General features: G+C 55.6%; 1 protein-coding gene across 6 annotated transcripts in view; it reads left to right on the top strand.

The window, feature by feature from the left end:
- Window positions 1-448: 448 nt before the first annotated feature.
- LOC306643827 (kinesin-like protein KIF17) overlaps window positions 449-11463 on the top strand; it is a 40901-nt gene continuing 29886 nt past the window's right edge. For 5 of the 6 annotated variants that reach the window (XM_079110140.1, XM_079110139.1, XM_079110137.1 and 2 more), the window contains exons 1-3: window positions 449-922; window positions 6646-6792; window positions 7517-7618. In XM_079110140.1, coding sequence (XP_078966266.1) covers window positions 692-922; window positions 6646-6792; window positions 7517-7618 — 480 coding nt within the window. In that variant the 5' untranslated portion in view covers window positions 449-691. The remainder of the gene's footprint in view (window positions 923-6645; window positions 6793-7516; window positions 7619-11463) is intronic. The other variant, XM_079110138.1, reaches the window with a different exon arrangement.

Here is an 11463-nt window from a genome sequence, read left to right as displayed (position 1 = left end):
TTTAAAATCTTGAGTTTACGAAAGAACAGGTGGCATCAGAGAAAGCCGCACAGAAGGCTGCGGGCTCCGGACGGCCTTCCCCCGAGTCCACGCGAGGGGAGGATTAAGGACTCCTCGGTCGCCGAAGCCTGCGTGAGGCCTTGCCCTCGCGGGCTCTCCGCCCCGAGGTGCGGTCCAGCGCGGGCTTCCCGCTCGAGCTGGACCCTCTCCGCGCTGGGCCCGTGAGGACGGGAGCAGGGGGCCGACGGTGGCGCTGCCGCAGGCAGCCTCGCGGCCGGCCTGCAGCCCGGCGCTCCGGCGGGGAGAGGCGCCGGGGTTTGCGGAGCCGCCCTGTGACGCCACGGGGGTTGCCCGGCAACGGCGAACGCCGCGAAGGCGCGCGCGCGAGCAGGCGGCTGGGGCGGCTCCGGGCCCGGGTCCTGCGGCGGAGCCCGCAGCGCGGATCTCCCACGTCCCCCGCCCGGGCCCGGTCTCAGGGACGGGCGAGCCCGGGCGCGGGAGGAGGCGGCGGCCCCGGCTCGGGTCCTGCCACTCCCCCGCGGCCCCTCTCCTCCTCCTCGCGGGGCGCGCCGCCGGGCCCCGCCCCCCGCCGCGGCCCCGCCCCCGCCGCCGGGCCCCGCCCCCCGCCGCCGGCCCCGCCCCCGGCCGCGCTGCCTCCTGCCGGGACCCCGGCGGCCCCGGCCGCGGCGCCATGGCCTCGGAGTCGGTGAAGGTGGTGGTGCGCTGCCGCCCCATGAACCAGCGCGAGCGGGAGCTGAACTGCCAGCCCGTGGTGACGGTGGACTGCGCGCGCGGCCAGTGCTTCATCCAGAACCCGGGCGCCGCCGACGAGCCCCCCAAGCAGTTCACCTTCGACGGCGCCTACCACATGGACCACGTCACCGAGCAGATCTACAACGAGATCGCCTACCCGCTGGTGGAGGTGAGGGCGTCCTGCAGGCCGCCTTCCAGACCGGCGGCCCGGTCGGGGCCACCCGGGGGCCTGAAGGGTCCGCGGGCCCTGCCCCAGGCCGGGCGAGGAGGCCCTTGGGAGGGGGAGCAGGTGGACTCAACAGGTTGGTCTGCAGGCTTTCCTCCAGGCCGGCGACAGCTGGAACCTGCCTACCTACAGTGGCCGTCCAGGTCTGCTCTGAACCCAACGCCAAAGCTGGCCTGGTCCCCGTCCTTTCCAGTCCCTTTCCTGAAGAACTCCAACCCCCAGGACCCGCGTGTCCTCCATCATCATCCCAGACCTCCACCCCAACCATGGCCTGCACTTGCTCCCCTTTGAACCTCTCTCCGTGGCACCCTGATCCTCCCCCTGGGCCAACACCTCTTAGTGTGGAAGGGTCGCTGGGCCCTGCTTCTGCAGAAGGCTGCAGGCTGGGCTTGTCCTGGCGGAAACCCTGTACCTATACTCCAGTGGGTGTCCTCTGCCTCAGCATTTCAGGACAAAGCCAGTTCCTGGCTTTACAGGGCTTTTACCCTGGATGGTGGTGCGTTTGTGCTCCATAACAGGGAAGCACATTCACACTTGGGGAGACTGAGGCCCAGAGGGAGGAAACTTGCCCAGGCTTCCACACGAGTTTCTGGCAGAGATGGGGCAGGATGACGGACACCTCCTGTCTCCTGGCCAAGGGTTCTTTTCTTTCCATCGGCATCTCCACACCACTCAGTGAATTGTTAATCCAGTGACTTGTCATGGGCTGTTCCATAAAAAATGAACAGTTGCGATGATGCTGTATGTGCCCTCTGTGACTTACAGCTGTGGGGGCATGGTGGGCTAGCTGAGGGCCAGGAAGTCCAGCCGTGGAGAAACTTCAGCTTACTTAACCCAGTGCTTCCAAAACAGATTTGGCATGGACGCTTTCTGTTTTGAGTGGCAGGCCAGCTAACATCCTAAGAGCACCCACTTTGGCTGCTCCCATCTCTTTTGCCAGGAACCAGTTAAAACCCTGTAGAGGATTGATGTGTCCTGAAGCCCAGAGCTCCTGGGTGGCCAGGACACAGGAGCAGAGACAACACCCAGAGTATGAGGGGCACTTCTCACAGGGGATGCCCCTGGACTCCAGGGATAGCCTGGTTATCCATTTGCTGGCCTAAGTTCCCAGGCTGAAAGGGCCATGAGCGGTCATCTGATCCAACTGTCCTCTCTTACTGAATCCATGAATGTTCACCAAGTGGATACCAGCCCTCACCTGCAGTGAATGCCGTTCATTTCCCAAAGCTCCCTGTTTCACCTGGGTTTTAGGGTTCAGAAAACTGTTCTTCATACTGAGTCAAAGCCCTCCCTGAAGCTTTCAGGGTCCCTGTCCTGGCTGTGTCCCAGGGCTCCCCAAATGCCTCTGCTCTGTCTGCCCAGGGGTGGCCCCTTGGAGATTTGAAGATCATGTTCCCTCTTGTTGGTGCCTCCTCCAGGGTTTTTAGCCTTGCTCTTGGGCTGGACTCCTGGTCCCTGCTCATGCTGGAATCATGCTCTGAGCAAGCCTCTCTATCAGGTCCCCAGGAAGTCCCAGCTTGGAAAGGAAAACACTAAGGACAGGGTGATGGGCCTGTCAGAGCCCTTCTCCAGCTCTTTCTTCTCCTGAGTTCTGCAGTGCCGCCATGCTTCTGGACATGCCACAGAGCCTTGGACTCTGTTCATTTGTTCATTCATTCATTCATTCATTCACTTATTTATTTAGCTAACTAAGTTACTAAATCACATCTCCATACTAGGCCCTATTCTAGGCATGGGGAGTGCATATATTGGAGCATAGACTCAACCCTCAGCAAGTTCAAGGTCAGGGGGAAGAGCTCCTAAGCTATTAGTTCAAGGTGATGAACTAGAGGGAACTGTGTCCACATGAGGACATTTGAGGGGATGGTGGGAAGAGTGGGGGAGGGGAGGTCTCAGCTGAGACCTGAGAATGAGAAGAGTCAGCCAGGCAGGGAAGTGGAAGAAAGGGCCCTGTGGGTGGAGACCAGCTTGTAGCATGTGATCTTCACAGGAAGAGCTGGCATTATCATTCCTGATGAAGAAACAGGCCTAGAGAGTCATGGAACAAGTTAGGGACAGTCCGATTCCCAGTACCCAGGTCCCATGCTCCATCTGCTGCCTTCTATTAAAGGAGAAGCATGCAGATCATCTGCAAAACACACGCAGGTCACGTTCCTGGTTGACTCTGGACCAGAAGCAGGTGCAACATCAGGAGCGAGGGCCAGGTGCAGGATCTGGGGGCTCTGACCCTGCTCCAAGAGCTCTTTGGCTGGTGACTAGGCCCCAGGGCAACCTCCAGGGGGCCTTCTGTCCAGTCCTGCCACACAAAGCCCCCAGCACTTCTGACTGCCACTTTCTGAGCTTTTCTCCCCCACCCCTTAAATCCAGACACCAATCCCCAGCTTTTGTCCCTGGGTGACTTTCAACTCTCCTGGGTCCTATCTTCTCCACAGCACCCCTGGTGACTCAGGATGCCCTCCGTTGCTCTCCTTCCTCCCATCCTGCCTGTGGCCTGGTTGGGGACCCTTCTCAGCCTGCAGCTCTGCCACCTTTTCCTGCCCCTTCACACCCTGGCCTCAGAGTCACCTCTGCTGACTCATCCCTAGTCCATGCAATGGGCTGCATACCAGGCTTCTGCCACATCCAGGCTGAAGAGGGTAGACCTGGTTTCCAGAGACAACAGTGCAGTAGAAGTCATAGAATTGGTCCCTGGGACATTTGGAGGAAGCAGAAAGGGGGTGTGGGGCAACGTAGGACATGTTTTAATTTTAATTTCAATAGTAAACATGTAATCTCCAATGCAATGTCATGGGAATTATTGCTGAGGATGATACCAGGTTAAAGAGAGTCTGTTTCTGGGCTGGTGGTGCAGCTCAGCGGTAAAGCACGTGTGAGGCCCTGGATTCCATCCCCAGCACACCCAAGAGGTGTCCAGTAACTGCTGATTTCATGAAAACCCTTTAGTGAATAGTAACACAGGTGACATGGCAGAGCTGGGGTGGCTGTGCAGAGTGGCAAGTGTTTGCTACTTGTTCCCTGTTGTGTGCTCTTCCCCTGAGGATCTGGGGTATCAGTTGTTAGGTGGGACTTTTTCAAAAACTTTGTTTTGCCTTGGAAATGATCTAAAATTGTTTTCTACAGAGAGCGTTCTCCTATAGACTTTTCTGGAATGATGAAAATGTTCTGTGCCCACCATCCATATAGGGCAAATAACACTTGGAATGAGGCTAGTGCTACTGAGGAGCTAAATTTTAATTTTATTTAATTTTAATTAAGTTAAATTTTAATAGCCATATGTGACTGGGGGCTACCATATTGGATGGTACAGTTGACAGTGCTTTCCAAGGCAAATATCCTGTGAGCTACATACATAATTCAAGCTTCTCTAGTGGCCACATTTTAACAATAAAAGGAGACAGTTAAAATTAATTTTAAGACTATAGTTAACCCAAGCTGGGTGGGTGGCACATGCCTGTAATCCCAGCAACTTGGAAGGCTGAGGCAGGAGGATCGCAAATTCAAGGCCACCTTCAGCAACTGAGCAAGGCTCTAAGCAAGTTAATGAGACCCTGTCTCAAAATAAAAAATAAAAAGGGCTGGGGATGTGACTCAGTGGTTAAACACCCCTGGGTTCAATCCCTGGTCCTGGGGATAAAAAAGAAAAAAAAAGAGAAAAAGAAAAGAATGTAGCTAACCCAATAAATCAAAATACCATTTTAGGAAAAAATATAATAAATATCATCTTTATAAAAGAATATTAATGAGATATTTTACATTTTCTTTCATACTAAATCTTCAAAATCCATATGTATTTTGTGCTTCTGGCACGTCTCAGTTTCAATCATTAAACTGAAATGAAACAAAAAATAAAGTTGTGATTAATGGAAGAATATTTTGTATTGCTTCCGTCTTTTGTTGTTGTTTGATCGTTGTTTTTGGTTCCTGGGGACCGAATCTACTGGTACTGTGTCACTGAGTTTCATCCACAGCCCTTTTTATTCTTTTTATTTTGAGGCAGGGGCTTACCAAGTTTCTGAGGCCGGCTTTGAACTTGTGGGCCTCCTGAGTCACTGGGATCACAGGCCTGCACCACTGCACTCCCTGCTGCTTTTGTTTTTAAATTTAAATTGATTAAAGTTTAAAAGGCTGAGATGTAGCCCAGTGGTAGAGCGCTTCCCTGCATGTCTGAGGCCCAGGCTTGCTCCTCAGCACCACAAAAAAGTGTTTTTAGTTAAAATAAATTCAGTTCCTCAATTGCACCAGGCACATGTCCAGTGCAGCTAGCAGCTACCCCAGTGCATGGAGTATTTCTTTTCTTTTTAAAATTTATTTTGGATTGGTGTGATGGTGCACCATGTAATGCCAGTGGCTTGGAAGACTGAGGCAGGAGGATCGCAAGTTCAAAGCCAGCCTCAGTAATTTAGTGAGGCCCTAAGCCATTTAGCAAGACTCTTTCTCAAACTAAAACATTAAAAGGACTGAGGATGTGACTCAGTGGTTAAGTGCCCCTGGGTTCCATCACCAGTACCAAAAAAATGTTGTTATTGGTGCACGATAATTGTGCATAATAGTGGGATTCATTATGCATATTCGTCCATGCATATCGTATTTCTTTTCACATAAGCTTGGTTCCTGGTTGGGTCACATTGGTACTGTGGAGCCACTCCATGTTTTTCCAGGGGCTTCATACCCCTCTCTCTCCTGGCACATGGCTCGAGAAGCCCAGCCACAGGCCACAGGTGATTGCTCCCTGCCTGTCCCCACTTTTGACGGATGGAAGGGTTCATGTGTGAAACCCACCACACTGAAGAGCTGTAGGAACCCACACTGTGATCATGGCTTCCTTGGGCAAGGGAAGAGCGCACCTTCATTCACTCTACCCTGTAAAAGTGGGACCTGGGAACGGCAGCTTCCTGCCTCTTGTCCCAGCAGCCCTGGAGGTGCTCACTGAGCTCTGATGTGGTCCACGCACAGATCCTTCAGTGGAACCAGGTGTAGGTGCCCTGCAGGCCCTTGAGCCCTGGGAGCGGTTCTTGGGGCCCCCCTTCTGACACAGGCTCCTCTCCCACCACCTTGGTAAGTTCTGGAATCTGTGAGCTCATGAGCTCAGTGAAGGCAGAGACTGTCCTTGTTGACCGCTCTTCCCCAGCTAGAGCACGGTGCTGGCACAGAGGAGACAGCCAGTACATCGATCGGGTGAATGGCTGTGCAGTGAGTGAAGAAGGACTTTAGAAACCCGACCCAACCTTCTTCCCAGCCTCATCCTCCAGCTGCCCAACCCCAGCTCCAGTATCCTGTGTCTTTGCTCCAGCTGTCCCCTCAGCCTGGAGTGCCTTCTGTCACTTGTCAAAATCTAAGCTACCTTTAAGCTCGCTCACCCAGTTTGACCTCACTTTGCTGCCCAGAAGCCTTGCCTGGTTCTCCCTGTGGCCTATTTCACTCTTTGGTCCTCTATCTCCTGGCCCGTACCTCTGTGGCCTGGCGTCGGCCACGTTCTTGCCCCCGTGGAACCGTCTCCTACCCACCTAGACCATGAACTACCACAGAATTGTGCCTTGGGCATCTCCACTGCTCACTCGGGGCCTTGGTGGTGGGATGCCCAGGGATTTTGCCTGGGTCTGTGGGTTTGTGACCACCCACCTGGGCCTGGTCATCTGAGTGCCTGGTTTTGGTTTCCTCCCACGCAGGGAGTCACCGAGGGCTACAATGGCACCATCTTTGCCTATGGCCAGACGGGCAGCGGGAAGTCCTTCACCATGCAGGGCCTGCCAGACCCACCGTCCCAGAGAGGCATCATCCCCAGGGCCTTTGAGCATGTGTTTGAGAGTGTTCAGGTATGGGCCTCTCAGAGGGAGGGGCAGGGCTAGTGCCCCAGGTGGCCCCTAGGGTGTTTCTGACCTGCGCCATGGACTTTGGGATGCAGTCAGAGCCAGCCTGGACTTGGCACAGGTTGGTGGTGGCAGACATTGGTTTCTTAAAAACCTGGTGGAAGGAAAACTTAATCTGAGAAAATTCTGCCAATCCCACGTTTTTCTCCTGCCATCTTTGGATCTTAGCTCTCACTAACATTTCACGTGGCTGTGGAGATGAGACACCGAGGCAGAGGTGGTTGTAGCAATTATGGCTCCCTTTGGATTAAGCAGTTGCCACGGACCAAGAAAACCCCCTCGTGGAATGATCTCATTGGACCCTGGTCTGACCATCACTCATTGTGGTGGCCGCCAGGGACACCAAGGGACTGGGTGCTGGCCAGAGATCAACCCAGAACCAGTGCTTGCTCCAGACCTTACCTGTGGCCTCAGTTTCTCTGCCTGAGTAATAGGCAGGCCTCTTTTCTTCCCCACAAGGCTTGTCGACAGTGTTTTGCAGCATGGCGAGGCCTGAGGGTACTTTCTAGATGGGGGGTTTTCCAGGAGGACAGGCAGAGCTGGGTTGGCATGGGGACTCCTGTCATGCAAACCTGCATCGCCCGCCTTCCTGTGATGTGCTGGCCATGGAGGCCCAGGCCTGGCGGCAGGCGGGTTTGGCCTCAGCTGTCTCTGTGTCTACCCACCGCAGTGTGCAGAGAACACCAAGTTTCTGGTCCGGGCCTCTTACCTGGAGATCTACAATGAAGATGTCCGTGACCTGCTGGGGGCTGACACCAAGCAGAGGCTGGAGGTGGGTACAGACCCAGCGCGGGCTGGCGGGGCTCCCTTAGAAATGCAGGGAGCGCAGTGGGGACTCTCAGACCTCGGAAGAGTCCATGCTGCTTCCCCACCGCATGAGGGTGATCATCCTGGGCAATGCCATGTCTCTGTGTTGAATCAGGTGGAGTGTTGGTTGTTGTTTTGTGGTGCTGGGGATTGAACCCAGGCCTTGTGCATGTGAGGCAAGCCCTCTACCAACTGAGCTATAGCTCCAGCCCCAGACGGAGTTTTGTGATAGATTTGTACCTGAAAAAGGGGTTCTACTTGTAAAAAATAATTATGAAAATCTCTAAGGGCCCTTCATGCTGAAAGAGAAAGTAGGGTCCCATTTAATACCTGTGGCATCTGCTGGGTAGAGAGTCTCATCTCCAGTTTACCACTGTGGAGGGAGGGTTAGAAAGGGTCATGAGTGCAGGGTGCAGTGGTTCACGCCTGTCACCCCAGGGACTCTGGAAGAGTGGGCACCGAGGCAGGAGGATTGCAAGTTCAAGGCCAGCCTCAGCAACTTAGCAAGGCCCTGACTCAAAAAACAAATATTTGTGGGGTGTTTAGTTCAGTGGTCAAGTGCGCCTGGGCTCAATACCCAGTACTACTAGGAAAGGAAGAATAAAAGAGAACAAGGGAGATTAACTTGTCTCAGTTAAACACTGCAGCAAGAGGCCGAACCTAGACGGTCTGGTCCAAGGTCCTGGGTCTCAAACATGCCATTTTGCTGCTGATGGGCTCAGGTTCTGAGGCCTTGTTCCCTTTGAAAGGGGACTCAGAACGGGCCTGGGAAGGATCACTGAGTGGTGAAGAGGGCAGTGGGGGCGAGCCGCCTGGCCTGCTAGGTGCTCAGCATGAGCCATTTCCTCTATGAGGACTGAGAAAGATCGGTGAATGTGATGGGTATGCCGAGTGGAGCCCTCGAATTGTCCTCGGTCTCCTAAAAGACGAGACCCAGGACGAATGAATGTCATTTCACAGCAGTGGGGAGCAGAGTTAGATGTTCGGGGGTTCCATCCAGATAGGCAGAACCAGGCTGGCTCTTTAGGGAGCCAGGGTCAAGACACCTGCCAGGACAGGGCGGCCAGTGAGTGACCAGGCTGGACTCTGTTCTGGGCATCTTGGCCTTCCCCCTGGTGAGAGGCACTGTTACATCTCCTGTCAGAGGCTCTGTGTGTGCCGGGTGGGTCTGGCCTGGTCCTAGGAGGAGAGGCCAGTGGGGGATGTGACCCAGGTGTGCAGCCAGAACACCAGTGGGCCATCTTCCTGCCCCTCCAGCTCTGCTGCTTCTGTCTGACCAACCCCCTCATGGGCCAGTAAGAAGCCAGCGCTTTCAGTTCAAGGAGGGAGGGACAGTCATCTGTGGATTCATTCATTCGTCAGAGGCCCACTGGGAAGGCCTGCATGCAGGTGCCAGGTACGGGCCGCATGCTGCAGTGGGGTGAGCCCGTCTCGCCTCCCAGTCTCCATCCAGACCAGGAGCCCAGCCCCTCCTGCTGGCCTACCCCCATGTGGCAGTGCCCTCTCCAGGCAGGAGCCTCGGCCGCCCACCCGGAGTCCTTGTGTCCTCTCCTCTCCTGGCACAGCTGAGTCAGAGCTCAGTCTCCAGACAGGGAAGCAGGGCGAGGCGGACACGCGTGTTGCTCCCACTGGCAGCTCCCAGTTACCTAGGAGGTGTGCTTGCCGCAGCCAGGACCAGGCCTCCCAGGCTACCAGGGGCAGATGAACCTGCCCCCTGGGGTGCCAGGCCTTTAACAGAAGCCTCCTGCAGCCTCTGGGGGACTGTCCTCACCCTTTAGAATGGATGAGGAGACTCAGGCCTACTGCACCTACATATGACCTGCCAAGGGCGCCCCTTGGAAGAGTGGAGCTGGGTTTGAACTCAGGGGCCACCTTTCAGCACAAGCCCTTAGCCTGTGCGCAACACAGGCCTGATCAGTTTTATGATTGGAGGTCATTAGGTCAGCAAAGGCCAGCAGGATGTTTGGGGAAGCCGTCAGGCCCCCTCCCCTGAGCCCCCGCAAACACCGTCATGGAACCCAGCCCAGTGATGTGTGGTGGAGCTGCCCGTCTCCCTGCCCCCTCCCCATGGGCCTGGGACTGGACCCTGGTCTCCTCCCTTTCTCTCCATTCCTGTCTCATCCCAGCTGGTTCATCCCAGCTTGTTGCCATGGTGACTTTGCTCTGAGCAATTCCTAAAAAGGGGGCCAGCAGCTGGCGGCTGCCACTCAGTGCCCCCCGCAGGGCAGAGTGTTGGGGATGGGCAGGGGCAGGAGGAGTGGGGAGGACACCCCTGGGGGCAAGACAAGATGAGGGGCCAGACTTCCTGGGCCTCACACAGTGGAAGCCCCCTTCCACGAAGGGTTGTCCCTGGGTTGCTCAGGCCCAATACAGCGTCCTTGTCCTCTTATGTCCTGCATCCACTGAGCCCTGCTAAGTACCTGCAGCGTTTGTTTTAGACTTGTTCCCTCCTTGGTCCTCTGAACACTGGCAGAAGCAGGATTCATCATGGCCACCTCAGAACGAGGGGCTTGGGCCAGAGAGGCAAATGGATTTCCCGCCCAGCAAGTGATTGACCAGGCTTTCTGTCGGAGTTTGGCTAAATAAGGAACCGGCTAGGTCCTTCCTGAAGCCAGGCGCCTGGCCTCTCCTTGGGCTCACTGTGAACCATGTGGGGCTCTGGATTCTGGAGGTGCGGCAGGATCCAGACAGGCCTCCAATACTGCCACAGCACCCCTGGCTCCTGTTCAGCCATTCTGTTTGCAGGGACTCTGCTTCTGGCCTTTGTGCTTCTTCTTGCCACCACCTCCTAGGTCACTTCGTGCTCTTTTACCCTGTCTCTGGAGGCTTCCATCACCTGTGATACCACTAATAGCTGTGTGGCCTTCAACAAGTTGCTTAACTTCTCTGTGCCTCAGTTGCTTATCTGTTGCATGGAGCCCAGCCCTTCAGGCTGGGTCTGGCTGCTTTTGCACTTCACTCCTGAGCAGACAGGGCCAGCCTGTGCTTCCCCATACACACAGCAGGGCCCCAGCCCTCCAGGGACCCTTGAAGCTGCCCAGAGCAATGCATCTGAGCCTCAGTGTCTCCAAGCAGCAGGGCCATTTGGCAGGCAAACGCCTGTTGTCCTAATTCATTCTGCTCTTGCCAGAGTGGTTTTGTTTCCTCTCACACTTGAAAAATATTGCATTTCACAGCTCTGTGTCAGCACAAAACACCTCGGCTGCCTGCAGACTAGCAGGCAGCTCTCAGTGTGCTACCTGGTCCCTGCCACTGCAGTGAGGCCAGGCCCGTTTGATCCTCGCTAGTTCTGGGCTGCAAATGGCCTTCACCTGCCACCTTCAAGGGCCCGGGGACATCCCCATTGCCCTGGAAGGACTGCAGAGAGGCAACAGCAGCCTCATGGGCAGGATGGAGACAGACAGAGCTCTCGGGTGACTACAGAATCAGCCCCCAGGAGCTGAAGCTCCCAATCTGAAAACCACCTTCTGGGTCTCAGGGACAGCCCAGGCCTCAGCTGCTCTTAACAGGCACTTCCCCCACACCGGGCACTGCGCTGAGCACTGTGCCTTACTTTACCAGATCTTTACCATGTTGCCTGTGGGACAGGCATGTCATACCCCATTTCACAGATATGGAAACAGGTTCAGGTTAGGTCACTGGCCCAAGGCCTCACAACGAGGAAGGCAGGGCAGGTTCGCTGCCTGACTCCACCTGGAGTGAGCCTTTTGCCTGCCACAGGGCACTGCTGGAGAGCCAGGTGGTCTGGATTGGCCCTTCTCTCAGGTCCCTTGGGGCTCTCTGATCCCACCCTTGGAGGCAGGAGGCCCT

This window comes from Sciurus vulgaris, assembly GCF_902686455.1.
Source record: "Sciurus vulgaris genome assembly, chromosome: 1".
NCBI classification, from domain to species: domain Eukaryota; kingdom Metazoa; phylum Chordata; class Mammalia; order Rodentia; family Sciuridae; genus Sciurus; species Sciurus vulgaris.
This window is presented reverse-complemented; position numbering and strand designations above follow the sequence as displayed.